Source organism: Schistocerca gregaria, chromosome 5 (genome assembly GCF_023897955.1).
Source record: "Schistocerca gregaria isolate iqSchGreg1 chromosome 5, iqSchGreg1.2, whole genome shotgun sequence".
In the NCBI taxonomy this organism is placed as follows: Eukaryota; Metazoa; Arthropoda; class Insecta; order Orthoptera; family Acrididae; genus Schistocerca; species Schistocerca gregaria.
The window spans coordinates 546,990,397-547,010,978 of NC_064924.1; the positions used below are offsets into that span (position 1 = coordinate 546,990,397).

Consider the following 20,582-nt stretch of genomic DNA (forward strand, 5'->3'; position numbering starts at 1 on the left):
ACCTCACTATGACTGCTAGAATATGGTAGGGCAAATCAACTTAAACCCATGTGCACGCCGGAAAGATTCTTAAAAGAAAAGCCTATGACTGCTTTTCTCTCACTGCGATCTGAAACCAATCGAACTGATTAGGAACATAATTAAACAATATGTATCAGAAAGAAATATCAAGAATCTTTCGTTTAAAGTTTTTAAGAGACTGACAGGAAATTACAGAAAAGAAAACTGGACTATAGCGTGTGTGTACGGAAAAGTGTTCGAAGACGATTTAATGCGACAGGCTGGACTTGAAAACAGTGTCCAAAAAGTGGGTGGACACTGACTGTCATGCAGTGAATAGGAAGGAAATCCTGCCGATATGGCAACAGCGTTTATTGATGTAGATGATAAAGCCATAGTTGGATACATGTAACAAAAACGGCTTTCCTTGCGGGAAGGAGCGCCTGGTTCCCGGCACGAATCCGCCCGGCTGATTTGTGTCGAGGTCCGGTGAACCGGCCAGTCTGTGGATGGTTTTTAGGCGGTTTTCCATCTGACTCGACGAATGCGGGCTGGTTCCCATTATTCCGCCTCAGTTACACTATGTCGGCGATTGCTGCGCAAACAAGTTCTCCACGTACGCGTACACCACCATTACTCTACCACGCAAACATAGGGGTTACACTCGTCTCGTATGAGACGTTCCCTGGGGGGTCCACCGGGGGCCGAACCGCACTATAATCCTGAGTTCGATGTGGGGCGGCGGAGGGGTGAAGTAGGCTGCGGTAGTCGTCGTGGGGTTGTGGACCACTGCGGCTGCGGCGGGGACGGAGCCTCTCCGTCGTTTCTAGTTCCCCGGTTAACATACAATACAATACAACACTTGCTAAAAGTGAAAGTCATTTCGGAAATTCGCCTCCAGGAAATGACGGAGGTCTAGCAATGCTGCCAGTTAGTCATGTTCCAATCTGCAGAATCGCATTGTGTTTTGCTAGTTGGTACTTGCGTATCAGTATTTACAGTTCCGAATACATTTGCTGGAAAGGACTCTTTTTTGTCCTAGGTTCGTGACACTTCTTGCTTTCCGTTGATTCAGAATAAATGCCTCAAACCTGTTGGTGGCACAAGTTTTTTGTTATATCTGTGCCTATCTAATTCTGAAACAAAATTAGCTCTCCTGGAAAGATGCGTTAAGAACTTGATATTGAATGTTAAGTTGAAGACCAGGACAAGAAATACCTCCCCCCCCCCCCCCCCCCCACACACACACACATAAGCTATTTTACATGTGCTAAGCTGCAGACAGACTGATCAAACGGATCACGTCATACGTTCATATGTTTTTTCTGTTTCCATTATTTGGAGAGAAGCAACGGAATACACAACAGAGTGTCGTTTCAGTCTTTTGAAAATATTTGGAAACATACCAAAAACAAAAGCAAAATATTCAGTATCCCAATTTTCCATCCGCTATGCGACCTTTTAGTCACAGTGAATAATTACCGGTGCCAGCGACTCCTGAGAATGTGACAGTGAAAGACGGCGAACAAAGTAATGAACACACACTGAAGGGGTAGAGAAGACAATATGCATTCCGATTCAATATTTTAGAACCCCTTGCTGTCCTCAGAGACGGACAACATATCGATACGGGGGAAAAGTGGCCTACTAGACTAAAATGCTGCCTGGGTAGAAGAATTATTGTAAACTGTTATATGAAAGGAATAAAGAAATATGGTTGGAGACGTTTATATGGGAGACGTTTAGGCCTATGATCAGAAACAGCAATGGCAAATTTAAGAAGCTGAAAACTCAATGTTGAAAACTCTCACAAAAACAGCTCGGTAGGTATGCGAGATGAATTTAGAAACATACCATTACTGAAAAAGTAAGTTTATTCAGCAGATTTATCTAGACGATAAATGAATTTATATTTACTTCATAAAGGCCTGCGATTATTTTATTTCGATTTAGAATCCCTTTAACGACACTCAGAACAGAATAGGAATCATCGTGAATCGATGGTCCAAAAAATCACTAGCGGCACCTTAATTTGTTTCCATCATTCGCTTGCAAACTGAATTGAATATGCTTAGAAGATGTCAACGAAAGAGACAAAGAGTCCTATATGGCGTTGGCTTTTAAAATCACTTCTCCCTTTCACATTAGAAAGTGGGCGAATAGAAAATTATTAAACTTGTCTGTACTTACTTTTTCTTTAGACCGCAGTTAATATATTACTGCCCGGAATAGTACTTGATGTTGATTTGTGAGTAACGTTTTTACACTACAAACAGAAGATGGAATACCAGTCGTATAGATACATATACCACAGCATATATGATTGTAGCTTTCCACCGTAGATAGTGCACTAGGAAACGCAGCTGTATGGATAATTTGTGGAAAGAAACTTTATCTGACATGGCAATTACATTGTTGATATCAATTGTCCTACAAAAGCGTCCACTGTCACACCAGGTGCACACTACAACGTACATACCACACGTCGATTTGGTGCACAGGATGATTCGGCTGCATATACCTACGGGTTTTATACATCCTGCATTGCCTGTAAATACTGCAAGCAAGATTTTCATATTGTCTGCTTAGGTATGTCCTAACTATTAGTCCTACAGCTAAATTGTATAGGAATTTGTTTGTAGAAAATTTAATGTAATTAAATGTTGGGCTGGGATACATTTTGGCCAGAGGACGTGATTTTAGAATTATTCAAGAAAAACGTACAAAAGTAATCTTCAAATATGCACGTTTTTCATGAATAACTCGAAAACTGTAGCCTCCAGCGAAAAAGGATCCCAGTATAAAATTTAACTTCATCAAATTTCCTACAAAAAGGTCCTGTTCATTTTTTTCTGCAGGACTTATGTGTAACGAGCGAGAGTATGACATTCTCGCGCGTGGTTGTTGAAGGCATTACGGGCAGCTTAAAACCCATACGTAGGGGCAACAGAATCACACTCTATATCAAAACGAAGTGTGATATGTATGTTACAGCATGCACCTCGTTTGGCAAATGGTGATGAAGTTGGAAGCTTCGAAATCGCTAATGGAAAATAAAATGAAGACCATTGAATTACAACCTGAGGCAAAATTTCTTTCCCATAATTATGTATGATTGTGTCTGTAGCCTCGAGTGCAGTGCAGCTTTGCATACCTTCACTATTTAAAATCTACTTAGTCTAGCGTTGAATTAGATGTAACTCTGCTTTCAGCTTTAAAAATAACTTCAATACACCACATTTCGTACAGAGCAATGCATAGCGCGCTGTAAGATACGATCTGCAACGAAGAGGCGGCAGCGCGACACAAAACGCTGCACCGTACCTCTGCAGCACTACCGTGTGAGTGTGAGCTGCATCACAAGGCGTGACGTGTCACAAGATCCAGGTGAGAATTTAAACGCAGTTTCTGTCTCGTCAGTACGGGTTAAAAACGAGCTTATATGGTTATCGCAAACGAAGTCAATTTCTCTTCGAAAAATTGTCAAAATGTATAAACATCACCAACACAGTTGTACCGAGTGATCAAGTTACCTTCCGAAAATCATGTACTGGAGAACAAAGGTCGTGAATGTGTGGGGGTTCGAGGAGGACCGCACTTGGTGACAAGATAAGTGAGTACCACCGTCGGCCTCGTGCGCAAGTGCTGAGGTTCAGTGGAGACTATGCGTAAGCACGCTGATAGTTCCGCGTGCCGTTAGCTGACCATCTGTACCAATGTGGACAGTGTAAAAGGCCAGCATGCGCGAGCGCGCACAGCACACGATCTTTCGCGCATACTTCTTTTCAGTTTGTAACTATCCCGCCTCCCAATACCGCATTAAAAATCATTCTTGCGGGGTGCCGGGGCCAGCAGTGTATTTAACACTAAATCCTTCTCGAATCTTCATATGGAAACGATGCTCTAAGCATATGGATTAAGAAGAAACGCGAACTGACTGTAATCGACCCTGCAAGTGGAGTAGAAAAGAGTTTGGCATCTGCAATAATTTAATTTGATAGAAATTAATTTGATAAAGGAAAGTTTCATTAACGTAGTGAGAAATTAAAGGTTGCTTTACCAATCCACAGAATGAAAGTAGAAATGAAATGGTTGCTTTACCGATCCACAAAATGAAGGTTCTGTCCAAAATAACAATTTTATTTATTATGACTAAACTCAGAATAATAAACAAAACATATGAAACATATACAATACGTCAAATTGGATACTCAAATAAATGTTGTGAAGGTGAAGTTGTCCATAACCTGGCTTGTGACGTTTATGACCAAGTGGTATGAAGAGCCAATTCCTTGCAATTCAAATCTTAAGAGATACACACAGCCAACCCAATATTAATTGCTGCTACACTAGTGAGAACTCAGACAATGAACATCCAAGACAGAACCGCGTAAGAAAAGACGAGAACAGGCACGCTCTGCTGCGCTCTGATTATCACAGAGCAAAATTCCCTAATCTGCCGGTGCTGCGGACATACAATACCAATCTGTCTTCTTAACTGCACGGACACGATCTGGCGTACCGGAGGCGATAGCTGGTTGTTTCAACGTCCCGTCGTGGTGATGATAATGTCGCGAGTATAGCACGAAACAAATTATTCTTGTCTGGTTGTTCGAGACTACAGACTTCCTATCAATACAAATGCGCCTCTGAGGGAGGCGAAGAAGGCTCTCCACACAATCACTGACGGTACAGTGATTGATTTTAACAAGCGAAGTCACACAGTAACTCCGATACAGTCAACTTTAACCAAAACTGCTCAAGACGGACATCATAGGCCGCTTGTACACAGAACGCTCAATTGCCAACTGTACTCGGAAAGCTACGTTGAAGTCAGTCCAGAGCAGCGAGAGCTCAGTCTTGTAACCTACCTCGATCGAAAGGCGAGAGCCGGCTCCGCTCAAGAGCACCCATACAAGACAAACACAGAACATTCGCGCCCCCAGGACAGTGACCGTGGTTAAATGTTCCAATCAGCAACTCGAAAACCGGCACTACTATTCCACCAATGGAGATACTTGGCGCCGATTTTGCTACGTCACGGAGCTATCCCCTGAGCAAGCCAATCACAGTTATGATTTTGCATAAAACGCAGGAATTTGCACTCCAAGACTGCCTGGGAACACAAGTCATTCCCACGCCTCGCTGGTAGCCCGCCAGAAAGTGTTTTCACTAAGTTTCTGCGAAGTAACGGAATCTCCAGCCCAGCCACTCTGTCAGGCCCCTGTGGGCGTGTCGCTCCCGCTCTTATGACAATGTCGGCGTCTGGAAAGCATCCACTCGACTCCCTCACACCCGTCGGCTTAACCCTTTCAAGATCAGCAGAACCCGCCTGTCACCGGACCACCCAGGTGACCAGAGATGCTGCGTGGGAAGTCCGCATGTGAAGGAATAGCAACTTTTCACCGCATGCAATTAGAGAGGAAAACCGAATTAGAGTAAGATAGAAATATGAGAGGAGGCTCATGCCACCTCTCACTCTTAGCATAGCACTATCTTATTAGTACACTCATAAATGTACGTAGAGTTTGACAGTCTCTCTCGATAAAGGAAACGATTCACATTCCTACAGGTGATGGTACTGGTCAAAACTAGAGTAAAAATTTCCATTAACCAATACCTGTTGATATGTGGGCTATTTTAATTGCAACGAGTAATGTGTAGTATTCTGTCGTGCAGGCCGTTACAAGAAACAGCATGGTAAGTTACCACAATACGCACATATTGGCAGATGCAAATCATCGAACAGTCGTGAAGGTGGGGCAAGAGAATTGCTTCAGTATGAGTGAATGTGCAGGAATTGTCGGTGACAGTCTTATATGCTGGTGCTGTGTATAATCGATTTCTGCGCGATGAATTACCAGCGTTATTGGAGATAGTTATCCTTGCAGAACGACAATGACTAATACATGATGTGTTCCACCCCGTTTTTTACCCAACAACAACTTTTCATGGAGATCCAGCAGCATGGCCTCCCCGTTCGCCGGACCTAAATCCGTTGTATTTCTGGTTCTTGGGGTATTCAAAGGCATTGGTCTATGCCGAACTCACCGACAAAGTGCAGACGTTAAGGAACCTGTGACAGACGTACATGGCGCAATTCGAATTGAGCCGGGTGTATTTGAAAGAGTGAAGAATGACTGAAGTATATATGCGTGGTAACCTCATGCAACACTGTCTATAGTTTCTACTTCTACGTAACAGACAGATGGAAATGAGAGGACAGATCGGCCGTATCTCAGCAGGTGTAAGTTTCTGGACATTACAGGAACTTCTCTTCCGGTTTTGACCAGTACTTCCTGCTGTAGGAGTATGTGAATTTATTTTTCTTTTTAAAAAACCTTATTGTTAGACACATGTAGACAACTTACTTAACTCCTAATTCTATGTCTTGAAGATCTAGAATTAATTGTTGTTCTTAAAAAATGGTTGGTAAATGTGCTAAAGAAAAGATGTTAGAGAAATGACGGCTTCAGTATCAATGAATGGGTAGGAATTGTCAGTGACAGCCTCATATGCCAGTGCTGTGTAGCACAGATTTCTGCGAGTTGAATTACCAGCGATATTGGAGATCGTTGTCCATGCATAATAACAACAACTGATTTATACATGACATAGCACCACTCTGTACCCTTCCAATTCAAAATAGTGGCAGTAGAGAAAAATTCAAAACAATTAAGTCAAATATGTAAGTCAAGAGGGCAATAGATATTTAATACTGATATGAACTGCACCGAATGTTCAGCGAGAAAAGGATTAACTATACTCTGTTCAGAATTGCATTATGGCTGACAGTTGCGAAGGGAGTTGTGCGAAGACGTTCACAAGAAAGGCACGGCAGGCCTCAGACAATTCGACGAGACCTGTAGGCGAAGCAACCACCACGAGCATCTGCCAGACTTTCATCCCCTCCATTTGATTTTCTGCTTGCACTATGCTGAGGATTCAGCTGACTTGCTGTCCTATGGGATGATTCGTTGCGCTCTAACATTTTGTTTATTCTCATTTCTTACAGTTGCAGTTTTCATCTTTTGTCTATTATTACTACAGCCTCTTGTGTGTTGTATGACACTGAACAAATGTCAAAAACAAGTTCATGAAATGTGCTAAATGTTCGGAGTCGCTCTCTCGGTCGGGGGATGGACGTACGACGTCAGTTGAGAGAAATGGTTTGCGCCTTACATGCTTGTGCTATCAACAATAGCTGTTGATAATGCTCCCGACCATTCTGTTGTTGACAAGACGCCTACAACGGCAAAGCGAAAGGAGAGGACTGATTTCAGCAGCGAAATTCAAATTAACTTTATGCTAAAGACATCCGCCAGGGTTTCAGTTTGGAGCAAATCAGAAAATGATGTATTCTAAAGATTTCGTCCGCGCAGCGTGTTCACCCAAAATCAATAACAAAAAAAGTTTTCCTCGTGTCGAAAATGCGGTAACGTCGTAAGGAAATGCGCTGCCGTAAACTTTCTGCACGTCGTCTCATAAATCAGTTACCACAATGAAAAATAAAATGAAAATATATTTTGCGACTTTGAGCGAGTTGAATGGAGTATAGGATTTCGTGTGGGATGTGAGAACTTTGTTCCGCCTCCATCCATGTGGTCCTGCCGAAATGAGGAAAAAAAAAAAAGTTCAAATGGCTCTGAGCACTATGGGACTTAACTTCTGAGGTCATCAGTCCACTAGAACTGAGAACTACTTAAACCTAACTAACCTAAGGACATCACACACATCCATGCCCGAGGCAGGACTCGAACCTGCGACTGTAGCGTTCGTGTGGTTCCAGACTGTAGCGCCTAGATCCGCTCGGCCACTCCGGCCGGCGAGGAGCAAAACTTAAGAATAAAAGCAATTTTCACATGACGTGTCACTGCCATGTAACACAGTCTCGTGAAAATCTGGCCGTACATAGAAACAACTGCTACAGTACAGTACAGTATAATACAGAAACTAGCTGAAAGAAATACGCAGTGAGACGAACAAAAATGACACTTGTATTCGAAGACAATAATTACACCCAAGTCACCGCGATTCATGATGGATCCCTGGGCATTACAAAAGGCGGGACATGGTTCTTAATAGGTTGTGTGATCACAACAAACAGCGATGCATGCTCTGCAAAGTGTTTCCATGCTCACCACAAGGTTGGTAAGGAATTCTTGTGGCGGGGCGTTCCATTCTTCCACCGGTGCGGTTGACAGCTTCTCTCGATCGTTGGCGCGTAAGGACGCTCTGCGGTACGTATTACCAATGCATCCCACACGTGCTCGAACAGATTGAAGTTGGGGACCGGGCAGACCAGTCCATTCGCCAGATACCGTCTCGTTCCAAGAGTTCGTCCACCTCGCGCTTTTCGATGCGGTCGCGCACTGTCCTCCATAGAAAAATGAAGTCACAGCAGAGTGCACCCGTGATAAGACGGTCGTGGGGAACAAGTACAGCGTCTCGATAACGTTGACCGGTGAAATATTTGGTGGTCAGTACATCTATAGCGTGAAAAGTACACTCCTGGAAATGGAAAAAAGAACACATTGACACCGGTGTGTCAGACCCACCATACTTGCTCCGAACACTGCGACAGGGCTGTACAAGCAATGATCACACGCACGGCACAGCGGACACACCAGGAACCGCGGTGTTGGCCGTCGAATGGCGCTGGCTGCGCAGCATTTGTGCACCGCCGCCGTCAGTGTCAGCCAGTTTGCCGTGGCATACGGAGCTCCATCGCAGTCTTTAACACTGGTAGCATGCCGCGACAGCGTGGACGTGAACCGTATGTGCAGTTGACGGACTTTGAGCGAGGGCGTATAGTGGGCATGCGGGAGGCCGGGTGGACGTACCGCCGAATTGCTCAACACGTGGGGCGTGAGGTCTCCACAGTACATCGATGTTGTCGCCAGTGGTCGGCGGAAGGTGCACGTGCCCGTCGACCTGGGACCGGACCGCAGCGACGCACGGATGCACGCCAAGACCGTACGATCCTACGCAGTGCCGTAGGGGACCGCACCGCCACTTCCCAGCAAATTAGGGACACTGTTGCTCCTGGGGTATCGGCGAGGACCATTCGCAACCGTCTCCATGAAGTTGGGCTACGGCCCCGCACACCGTTAGGCCGTCTTCCGCTCACGCCCCAACATCGTGCAGCTCGCCTCCAGTGGTGTCGCGACAGGCGTGAATGGTGGGACGAATGGAATCGTGTCGTATCCAGCGATGAGAGTCGCTTCTGCCTTGGTGCCAATGATGGTCGTATGCGTGTTTGGCGCCGTGCAGGTGAGCGCCACAATCAGGACTGCATGCGACCGAGGCACACAGGGCCAACACCCGGCATCATGGTGTGGGGAGCGATCTCTTACACTGGCCGTACACCTCTGGTGATCGTCGAGGGGACACTGAATAGTGCACGGTACATCCAAACCGTCATCGAACCCATCGTTCTACCATTCCTAGACCGCCAAGGGAACTTGCTGTTCCAACAGGACAATGCACGTCCGCATGTATCCCGTGCCACCCAACGTGCTCTAGAAGGTGTAAGTCAACTACCCTGGCCAGCAAGATCTCTGGATCTGTCCCCCATTGAGCATGTTTGGGACTGGATGAAGCTTCGTCTCACGCGGTCTGCACGTCCAGCACGAACGCTGGTCCAACTGAGGCGCCAGGTGGAAATGGCATGGCAAGCCGTTCCACAGGACTACATCCAGCATCTCTACGATCGTCTCCGTGGGAGAATATCAGCCTACATTGCTGCGAAAGTTGGATATACACTGTACTAGTGCCGACATTGTGCATGCTCTGTTGCCTGTGTCTATGTGCCTATGGTTCTGTCAGTGTGATCATGTGATGTATCTGACCCCAGGAATGTGTCAATAAAGTTTCCCCTTCCTGGGACAATGAATTCACGGTGTTCGTATTTCAATTTCCAGGAGTGTATTTAAACCGACAATCTCTGGGAGGTTGTAGAGGACATCAAAACAAATATTTTTCCCTAATGTCGTTTTTTTCCTATGAAGATTATTTAAACCAGTGGAGGCCGTATTACGCTCTTCAGTTGTTAGAGGCCGTATTTCGATCTTCAGTTGTTAGAGGGCGTATTACGCTCTTCGGTTGTAGGCAACTGCTGTCCACCAGTGTAGTAGTGCATTGTCTCTGTTTATTAATGGAGCGATACACCAGGAGTCAGTACACTGATATGGTTGGTGCGTATTGCATAGCGCACCACAACGGACGAGCTGCACAGCGGGTTTATCAACAACAATATCCTAATCGCCGTATCCCGCATCATACGACTTTTGCTGCTGTGTACCAACGTCTGCGTGAGACCGGGTCATTTAGCAGATTACCTGGACAGGGACGCCGTCGCACGGTAAGAACGCTGAAGCTGTCTTGCAGCATGTGGAGCGGCATCCTTCAATCAGCACTCGTGCAATTGCACGTAACATGGGGACGAATCAGACGAATGTAAGAACAGTCCTTCGAGAGCAATTGTTACGTCCATTTCACTTACAGAGCGCCCACAACCTGGAACCAGTTGATTATCCACCCAGAGCACAGTTTTCGCAGTGGTACCTGGAACAGTGTGAAATGCATCCTACATTTCCATCCTCTGTGTTTTTTGCCGATGAAGCAACGTTCGGGCGTGATGGAGTCTTCAATATGCACAATTCGCGTGTTTGGAGTGAGGGTAACCCTCGTGCCACAGTTACTAGCGCTCATCAAGAGCGGTTCTTCGTTAATGTGTGGGTCGGTGTTGTTGGGGACTGTTTAATTGGGCCGTATCTGCTACCTAGGCCATTAAATGGCAGCCACTATTACAATTTTCTCGCCAGAGCATTGTCAGGTTTGTTGGAGGACGTCCCGCTCCCAACAAGACAACGCATCTGGTTCCAACATGACGGGGCGCCGGCACATTTCAGTCGTGTACGTTGATTCCTGGACCAATGGTTCCCAGAAATGTGGATTGGCAGAGGTGGTCCTGTACCATGGCCTGCTCGATCCCCAGATATGCCCCCTCTGGACTTTTTTGTGTGGGGACAGATGCGCAACCTTGTTTACGCAACTCCTGTTGCATCAGAAGAGGATGTGGTTGCCCGGATAGTAGCAGCAGCAGGAACAGTTCAGCATACTCCTGGGGTTATTGCCCGTGTCAGACAGAACATGATCCGACGGTGTCAATGGAGGCATTTTTGAAAATCTACTGTAATTGAATTGGGTTGTGTTAATGTGTTGTCTCTTGGTCATAAAAAAAACAATGGAAAAGTGTTTGTTGGTTTCATTAATTTACCGCCAGAGAAATCTTCCTCTACCCGTTTAAATACTCCTCATAGGAAAAAATGACATTAGGGAAACATATTTGTTTTGATGTCCCCTACAACCTCCCAGAGTTTGTCGGTTTAAATACTTTTCACCCTGTATACACCGGAACACCCGGATCACAAGACGACCATGTTGGACAGTGCTGGACTTACCCTCATATGTCGAAAGGTGGAAATAGTCAGACACCCAGGAATTCTGTCGACCGTGATGGTTTTGGTGGCCCAGGACTGGCTTGCCCGTTCCCGCGAACTAAATTCCATCGAGCTCGTGTGCGATGCGTCGGAAACACGTACAGGAGCACGTCCACATCCACCAAAGCCATCCAGCAGGAGTCGACCGCGCTGCTGGAGGAACGGAACAGAACGGAACGCCCTGCCACTAGAACTCGTCACCAACCTCGTGGCCAGGAAACACGTTCGTTGTGATCACACACCATGTTAAAAAAACATGTTCCATCTTTTTTAGTGCCCAGAGGACAATCATCAATCCCGATGACTTGAGTGCAGTTATTGTCTTTGAACGAAAGTGTCATTATTCGCCTCACTGCGTATTACGTTTACTTACCTTGGCAGGTCTTTCTCTCATGTAGCTACTTTACTTGGCAGTGATATGTCATGCGAAAGTTACTTTCGTCCTTAAGCTTTGCGCACCAGTGGATGTCGGCACACTGAACTTCGTGTAGCAACGGTAAAGCTAAAATGCCACTTCTTTGTAGAACTGACAATGTAATCCCAATTTCACTTATTAAAAAATGTCTAAAGAACACCGTGTGGATAACCTCTCTCTTTATCGCTCCGTTCCGTATTTTTGTGGTGCCTTGTGTGTTTACTGTTTGCTCTTCGGTCCCAGAGCTCTGCTTCAGGTCACGTGCTCTAAGCTGGCTCTGACCGAGTTCCGAGCGCGATAAAAAATAACAGCGTCGTGTCATTGACTTGTTTATATTTAGTCTTCTGTCCGCCGGTCGGCTGATTACCCAATGGCGACAAATTGTTTGCCGCTGTAACAAAAAGGAAGCATATCACTATTAAAAGCCTTGTAGTTTCTCGACAAGAGTGTCACGAATACAACTAAGGGGAATATTGAAGGCATACAAGGAAGGACAGCACAAAAGGTCATAGGTCTGTTTGACGAACTATTTCGGGAAAGCCTGCTTACAAAGTTTCAAGACACAGTATTATGTGCGGACTATAGAAAAAAACTTCAGCTCCTTACTTATCACCCCCGCAGGCATTGCGAAGACAAGATAAGACTAATTGCAGCGCGCAAAAGCACTTCAGCAGGAATTCTCAATACATGATTGGAACAGAAAGAAAACCTAACATATGTTTAACGCAGGAGGCATTTGAGTGGCCATTCTCAATACGTGAGTGGAATGGGAAGATACACTAACGTCCGTTAAAATGCTAATTATCCTCTGCCGAGCTCTTCACAGTAGTTTACAGTGCGTGTATGTAGATGAAAAAGTTTGTCTCTCTCGTCATATGTTACTGTATAAGGTAATGACACAGCTAAAGAGAGATGTTCAACACGAAACTCGGGTCACATTTCTACTTCCAAACGTCCGTCTACGTGCACCCTATCACAAACACTCAATGTGCGTTTCTGTTATACCTGGTGTTAGTTGAGCAGCTGGTTATTTTTGATAATGGATTTTTGTTTCGAACTACTTGTTTAGTAGTTACGTGCGTAAGACGCCTATAAGGTTCTAGGAATGAATATCCACAACTGTACACAAACAACGTTTTATTGAAGGCATGTTCTAATAAATTTACGACAAATGCTCTAAAGGTCTGTCTGAGCAAGTAACTTGATAACTTTGTAGCAAAGCTCGTCCAATCGAGCCGAGCATGAGATCATTTTGGTTCACATCGTGATACATAACGCTGATTCGGGTAGTCAGCTCACATTTGGTAGAATTTGAGATAGTGCGCACGAAACTCTTGATATGGACCCCGAGAAAAAATGTCTCACAATCACAGCTTAACTGTCGACTATAGGAAACATAGTTTTGTCGAACAGGACATGTTGCATGAACACTGCGTTTACCTTGACTTAATAAAAAAATGAAGGTTAGAGTTTAATGTCCCATCGGTGTCAACGTCACTGGAGATAGAGGGCATGTCTGGGTTGGAGAACGACTGGAAAGGAAATTGGCCATATGCTATCGAGAGAGCCATCCGGCATGTGTCTTAATCGACTCAATGTAACTACGGAAAAACCTTAAATTTCTGCGTACAACAGGACAGGGATTTGACCCGTTTTCATCCCGAATACGAGTCCACTGTCTGACCAAGGCACCCCGTGCGTGATTTAATGCGCAATGAGTTATTTACGATGGCACAGGTCCTTGACAGTAAAAACAGCTGATTGAACAGTTCGCCTGGGTGTAGGACATTCCACCCGTCAGGAAAGTTGTTCACGTGAAAAGGCTTGAATCGTATCCAACTAATCTTGCTGGAATTCAGGCATCGATTATTTCTCAGGCTTCCACTGGCGCCTGACAGAGATGACCAAGTTAATTGCCGGTAAACCTCGAGACAAAATAAGTGAGACGATCGTATCACTAAGAAATGCCGTCTAAGGCTATCACAAGATGTGTGAAGACGATACCCCTTTCCGTAGCCAAGGTCGCTAACGACGCCTGTGCGGTGGCACTTGAGAGAAGGTAGCTGGTTCGGATGTTGGTGATTGAAGAAATGATCAAGTCTCATATTTGGCTGGGGATTTAGTGGACCAATCGAAGTGCAGTCAGGTGCCTGAGTGTTCGTCAAATCAGGAAGGCATCCGTTCGACTCTTGAATAACGCTGTTGTCGTCTTGGAAGACGAAAGTGTCCTCATAATATTCATCAAGAAAATGTAGAAGAAAGGAACACTTTGTGATCAAGAATGTTGAAATAGATATCCTGGTTGATGTTTACGGTAACCTGAGTCAGTGGATCCATGTCGTGACAAAACCACCCCGAAAAATTCATAGAAGCACTTCCGTGTTAAGCGACAGAATGCTTAATTTGACAAGAGGAAAAATCGGGATTAGCCGGACCCACTACACACCCTCACTCTGTTATCCTCCGGTTTCTGTGTTGTTATGGCCCATTTGTAACGTCCACACACTACGATCGGTTAACTCACTTAACCACGTGACCGTGTTCATTAAGGTTTTGGAAACGAAGCTATCGTTTCCAAATACTGCCGAGTCGAAATGAGGAAATGTACACAACTCACTGCCGAGACTGGCAGCGCTGTGTGCCGCTGTGAGTAATGGCCTTTGCGTGGTATCCGTCTCTGAAAGTCCACTGCAAGCAGTTCCGTTCTCATTGTTCATTGGGAAATTGGTTGAGATGGACCTGGCGTCAAGGACAGCAATAATTCCTGTCTGGTTTGAAAGCGATTGTCATTGGGAAGGCGTGAAACTCGATTCTGGTCCCTGTCTGCTAGATTCTTTTTACGACCATTGCTCATACACCATGATACGAGGCTGTGAGTGGTGCACTATTCCATGTAGGCACGTTGGACAGTCAGCGTTGATACACCAACAAAAATCGAGGAATCTTTATTCACGTTGTGGCCATGGGCACGGCCAGACACAATGTCTGCTTTCCGCCATTCTGTCAGCACGTTTACCCATCTTTCTGTGCTGATTTCACACAACCGACTGGCACCTACGTACCACTTCACTGTCAAGGGTCACGTCAGCGGTGGAGGGTCACATGACGTCCTGGTACCAATTATACAGCTTACACAGCACTCCAGAGAGACAATTTGCTCTTTTCTTGGCTGACTAATATGAGCGACAGTCAAATGAAAACCGAACACGCGCCATAACGGGACATGGAATGGTCTCTCACTGGGAGACGAGACGATCAATCCTGTTTCGCGTTCGGTATCCGACGGATCCACTACTTGACTCACTCTTGCACTTCCTCGTCCAACTGAAACCGAAGTCCATGCACGTCTTGTTTCAAGTAGCCATAGATGTGAAAATCATACGCTGAAAGTCAAAGCCGTACAGAGGATATTGCAGTGTTTCCCTGAAGCGTAGATCCTCCGATTGCCAGTACGGGCGCGGGTGTTGTCGAGCAACAGGCTGATTTCGTCCAACAGCATCCAGGGCGTTTTGACTTTATAGTGCGCCGCAGTTTCTGCGGAACTTGTATGAACAGCTTCGGATTTCTTTGGCGAGATGTGGGATGTCTCCACTGTTGCTTTTGAATTTTGCCCTCGAGCTGTCGAAATGCTGTCGGACGGCATCATCCTGTTGCACAATAACACCCGCTCCTGCACTGCCAACCGGAAGAAGGCTATCCTTCAGCAGTTTACTGCAACATCGTCCACACAGCCCCGATCTTTCACTGTGTGATGTTCACATCTTTGGCGATCTGAAAAAAGACGTGCGTGAACGTCGATTTCAGTCAGACGAGGAAATGAAAGAGTGGATGCAATGGATCCGTCAGCGTTCGACTATGTTCTATCCCAGTGGGATAAATATCTTAATGCGCATCGCGGTTACTTTTGAATAGAATCATTCAATAGTCCCGTCGTGGGGGGTTTTCGGTTTTCATTTTACTGCCCCTTATATTTCGTCGGGTGACCTTACATACCTGTGATTTTTTTCACGGTTTTATTTTAAACCTAGAGAGTGGCTTCGTAAGTATCTTGTTGCCTGCATCGCCACAGCTGTAACGCTTCTATGTTATGCTGATCATGCGCAACAACCACTAACAACGCAAATGTACAGATGATCCATTTAGTAGAATTTTCCTGCATTTTAGCTCAAAATTTGTCTAAATTTAAGCATTCCGGCGGCTGCGTAGTCCTTCTATGCCGTAGAGCCGACCGTGCCTGTAACAATGGCAATGTAGTTAAAAACAATGCTTCTCTTACAAAGATTTTTCGATTTTTTGACATTTTGCAACCTGGAGGTGTCTGTTTTGAATTCTTCGGCCAACGATAGTTCGATTGCCGATCTGACTGGCCACTATTACCATAAGATGGCGAATTATCATTCGACCAGAAAGAGACTCTTCATGAATATTGTGAACGGGATGTATGAGGTATGGCACTTGAAACGCGAGATGCAATTCTTGGAATTGGTTCCTAGGAGCAACAGATATTCCACAAAGGACACTGAAAGTGCGACGAAGAGCGACAGCCTCCGAAACGACAATTCCACAGAAGGAATTCCGGGTACGGTCTCTCTGCCATACATCGCCGGAATGACTGACAAAATCGGCCGCATATCCAGAAACTAGACATGCAGATATTTTGTGAGCGCTCATGAAAACTGGTGAATGTCTTACTAGCCACAGACAAACGGAACCAGAGTATCAGTGGTTTATGGAATACCATGTAGTTGCGGCAAGACGGAACGGGACGCTCTGTTGCCATCAGCATCAAGAAATAAAAACGGAATTGCAGTCTGAGATAGACGAGAAATCGGCCGTGGCTGAAGACGCATCGAATGACCCGAAACACTGCATAAAACGCGAGTAACGTAGGAATATCAGATTTTCCCGAGAAGCTATCGAGATCCGTAAGCACGGTGATAATTTCAACAAGGAAGCGAAATGCCTGAGGCTAAGTGGATACTGGATTCTTTTCTAGCAGAGAAAGACGACCGCAGGTAGCATCTGGGGATGACCTAGGAGAGGCCCTTGGACAATGCTGCTTCGTATACATAAAGTACAATCCCTGTCCTCGAGCGAGAGGCAGTCGTATCCTCCAACCTGCCAAAAGATGAAAGACAAGTTAACGATAAGATCAATCACAAAAAGAAAGCTGACGTAAAACTTCATTTGACCACACTGTATACTAGCCGAAAGCATTATTAAGATAATCCCAGATGTCACCAAGACACCTCTATCCCAGAGCGGGAGAGACTCCTCCACGTCCCAGACCTCAGAATAACACCTCTAACCGAGAATGGAGAGACAGCTCCACAACTAGACGACTGACTATCATCTACTAATAAAATAAGCTAGCCTACGCTAGAGAGAATATTATGGTGACGAAACACTACACACAGCAGGCGGAAAATGTAATACTCACTTAATGATCATCGGCACATTGAGAAAGTGAAAGAAAACTTGTGGTTACATTAAACAGAAAAGCTACGACAACAGGGAAGGTGAGACAGTAATTTTAGAGTAAAATAAATCTTGTAATGTTAAAACTTTGCAAATAAGTATTTTTAACGAATCTGTAATGCTTCCACGTACCGCAAGGAGGCAATGAGGCATATACGCTGTATGAATAAATTTTGGGTTTTATGTTTATATTACCGATGCGTATTTAAGAGCGGAAGCTCCAGCGTCAGGTTTTCCTAGATTCACCTTTGGCCTCCCACAATCACTTGGTGAAGCAGCATGTTCTCTTGTGGAGGGAACACTGCACATTGGGAGAATTTGTTACACTGCTCGAAGTTTGCAGGTATTTTATAGCGCTGTAGTTGCTTTTTACCAGAGCGCATATGTTTTTTTCCCTTTATACAACAAAATAGCTCATGGCAGGTGCGACTGTCTCAACATACGATTACGGAAAGCCAACGTGAACCTAGGAAAAACTGGAAAATGAGATTTTCCTCCAAAATACATATCAGAAGTAAAGACACAAAAAACCGAAATACTTATTCGAGGGACTTTTATTCATAAAATATATGTTGTAAATATGTGTAATGTCAAGTTCACTGGTACCGCCCAAAAAAAAAAAAAAAAAAATGTAAAATGTCAACCTCGAAAGCTGAACAGAGCATTAAGAAGCTATCAAGTTTCCTGAATTTTCCCTTCAAGCAACGAAAAAAAGCTTTGCTTTTGTCCATCCCAAGGAATGGAAGACAATCCTCTGAGAATGGCAACCACTCGTGCTGGCGAAACATCAGTCAACCAAACAGGCGTCTGCCGAAAGGACCCAAACAAATACGTTTTTCAGTGTCTTTAAATACCGGACAGATAGTAGGTGACTCAGTTGGACGTAGGAAAGTTACCTGAAACGCGTGTTTCCATGAGGGAGCGTCGTCGACCGCGGCGCTCGCTACACGGCTTCTCGCCACTTGGACCTCCGAGTGCAGCAAGAAGCCCGTCTGTGGCGGCAGCGCCACATCTAGAGTCGCAGGCGGGTCCCGCGCGACCGCCGCTAGCTGTTGCGCCCGGCGCTACGAGAGAAGCAATCGTCCGTCCCGCACTCTGCCGACGTCCGCTCCGCGCTGCGGCGAACGGGACACTGCCCGTCTATTAGCGCGCGCTGGGCTAGCTGGCGCCGGCAGCCGCTCAGACAGGCGACGTTCAGTTGTTCGCGCGAGCGCCACCAGGGAGCGCCATTTCGCGACATGAAGCTCGCCTGTCAACACGCCGCGCGCCGCCTCTATTTTTTCGTCCGGCGTCCTTCTCAAGGCCCCATTCTGAATACAGCAAACAGCTGTTTGCTCGCAGAGGATAAAACGCTTCACTGGCGCTTAGTGAGACTCAAATTATATGTTTTCCCGACGTTTCTATGCCTCACTTTTGACGGAAAGCACTACTGGTACAAATATTTTATAAAACGGCCAAATCAAAACAATCCGCCCATCCACACATACACATACTAACGGTTGGAAGTTCTTTACGTCGTTTTTGTGCGATAAACTGACGCTACAGCATTCATTTGGCACGCTGGTGTCCAGAGCGTCACGAAAACAATTGTTGTTGTTATTGTTGTGGTCTTCAGTCCTGAGACTGGTTTGATGCAGCTCTCCATGCTACTTTATCCTGTGCAAGCTTCTTCATCTCCCTGTACTTACTGCAACCTACATCCTTCTGAATCTGCTTAGTGTAGTCATCTCTTGGTCTCCCTCTACGATTTTTACCCTCCACGCTGCCCTCCAATACTAAATTGGTGATCCCTTGATGCGTCCTACCAACCGATCCCTTCTTCTGGTCAAGTTGTGCCACAAACTTCTCTTCTCCCCAATCCTATTCAATACTTCATCATTAGTTATGTGATCTACCCATCTAATCTTCAGTATTCTTCTGTAGCACCACATTTCGAAAGCTTCTATTCTCTTCTTGTCCAAACTATTTATCGTCCATGATTCACTTCCACACATGGCTACACTCCATACAAATACTTTCAGAAATGACTTCCTGACACTTAAATCTATACTTGATGTTAACAAACTTCTCTTCTTCAGAAATGCTTTCCTTGCCACTGCCAGTCTACATTTTATATCCTCTCTACTTCAACCATCATCAGTTATTTTGCTCCCCAAACAGCAACACTCCTTTACTACTTTAAGTGTGTCATTTCCTAATAATACCCTCAACATCACCCGACTAAATTCGACTACATTCCATTATCCTCGTTTTGCTTTTGTTGATGTTCATCTTATATCCTCTCTTCAAGACACTATCCATTCCGTTCAACTGCTCTTCCAAGTCCTTTGCTGTCTCTGACAGAATTACAATGTCATCGGCAAACCTTAAAGTTTTTTTATTTCTTCTCCATGGATTTTAATACCTACTCCGAATTTTTCTTTTGTTTCCTTTACTGCATGCTCAATATACAGATTGAACAACATCGGGGAGAGGCTACAACCCTGTCTCACTCCCTTCCCAACCACTGCTATAAGTCTTTAAATGTATGTGTGTACGAATTAGCTTACTTTAAATTGGTCCAAACTTGTGAATACTCTGACATGCCCTATATCTTTGTAAAAAGAGATCTACGGGGGAATAGACCAACTACTACCACTACTATTACTACTTCACACAAACAAGTGCCGTACTGTGAAACGTCCCCTTAGAAAAGTTATAAATAACAGTGCTGGTAAACCTCTTATGTTATTTGTGTAGGTTAGAGTCATAACTCACATGCTCCAAAATAATGAAAATTGAGATGCCGACATATTCTCATATAGGTTTATACATAAAACATAATTCACGAAACAGTTATTCACATTTGGCACAAGATCCTTGAGAAAACAGATGTTAGACTTCATGGTTAGTTTCAAAAGTCTCATGATCTGCGGGATCTTGTGAGTCTTGTCCCGTACCTCATCTTGACCAATCAGCGATTAGTTCACTCGGCGCTATTTTCTTGTGTAGTAGTAAATATTGATGCCAGTGGAGTGTGTTTTTTGTTCTGTTCAGTTATTTTGGGGAATATAATTCAACATAGTGGTTGGAATAAAACTAATTTGAGACACATGTCATGGAAGAAAACGTTTCACCCGTTGGAGAAAGAGGAATGAAAAATATGTAAATTTCTTTTAACTTTAAACTGAAGAAATGCGCACGGT

At 44.9% G+C, this 20,582-nt stretch overlaps 1 protein-coding gene across 2 annotated transcripts in view; it reads right to left on the reverse strand.

Annotated features, from left to right (window-relative positions):
• LOC126272389 (uncharacterized) overlaps positions 1–20,582 on the reverse strand; it is a 363,563-nt gene that overhangs the window by 277,218 nt on the left and 65,763 nt on the right. Inside the window, exon 1 of one of the 2 annotated variants that reach the window (XM_049975212.1) lies at positions 18,294–18,581. The exons of the other annotated variant lie outside the window; for it this stretch is intronic. Coding sequence (XP_049831169.1) covers positions 18,294–18,312 — 19 coding nt within the window. The 5' untranslated portion in view covers positions 18,313–18,581. Of the gene's footprint in view, positions 1–18,293; positions 18,582–20,582 lie in introns of those variants that run through there. 2 annotated transcript variants of the gene reach the window in all.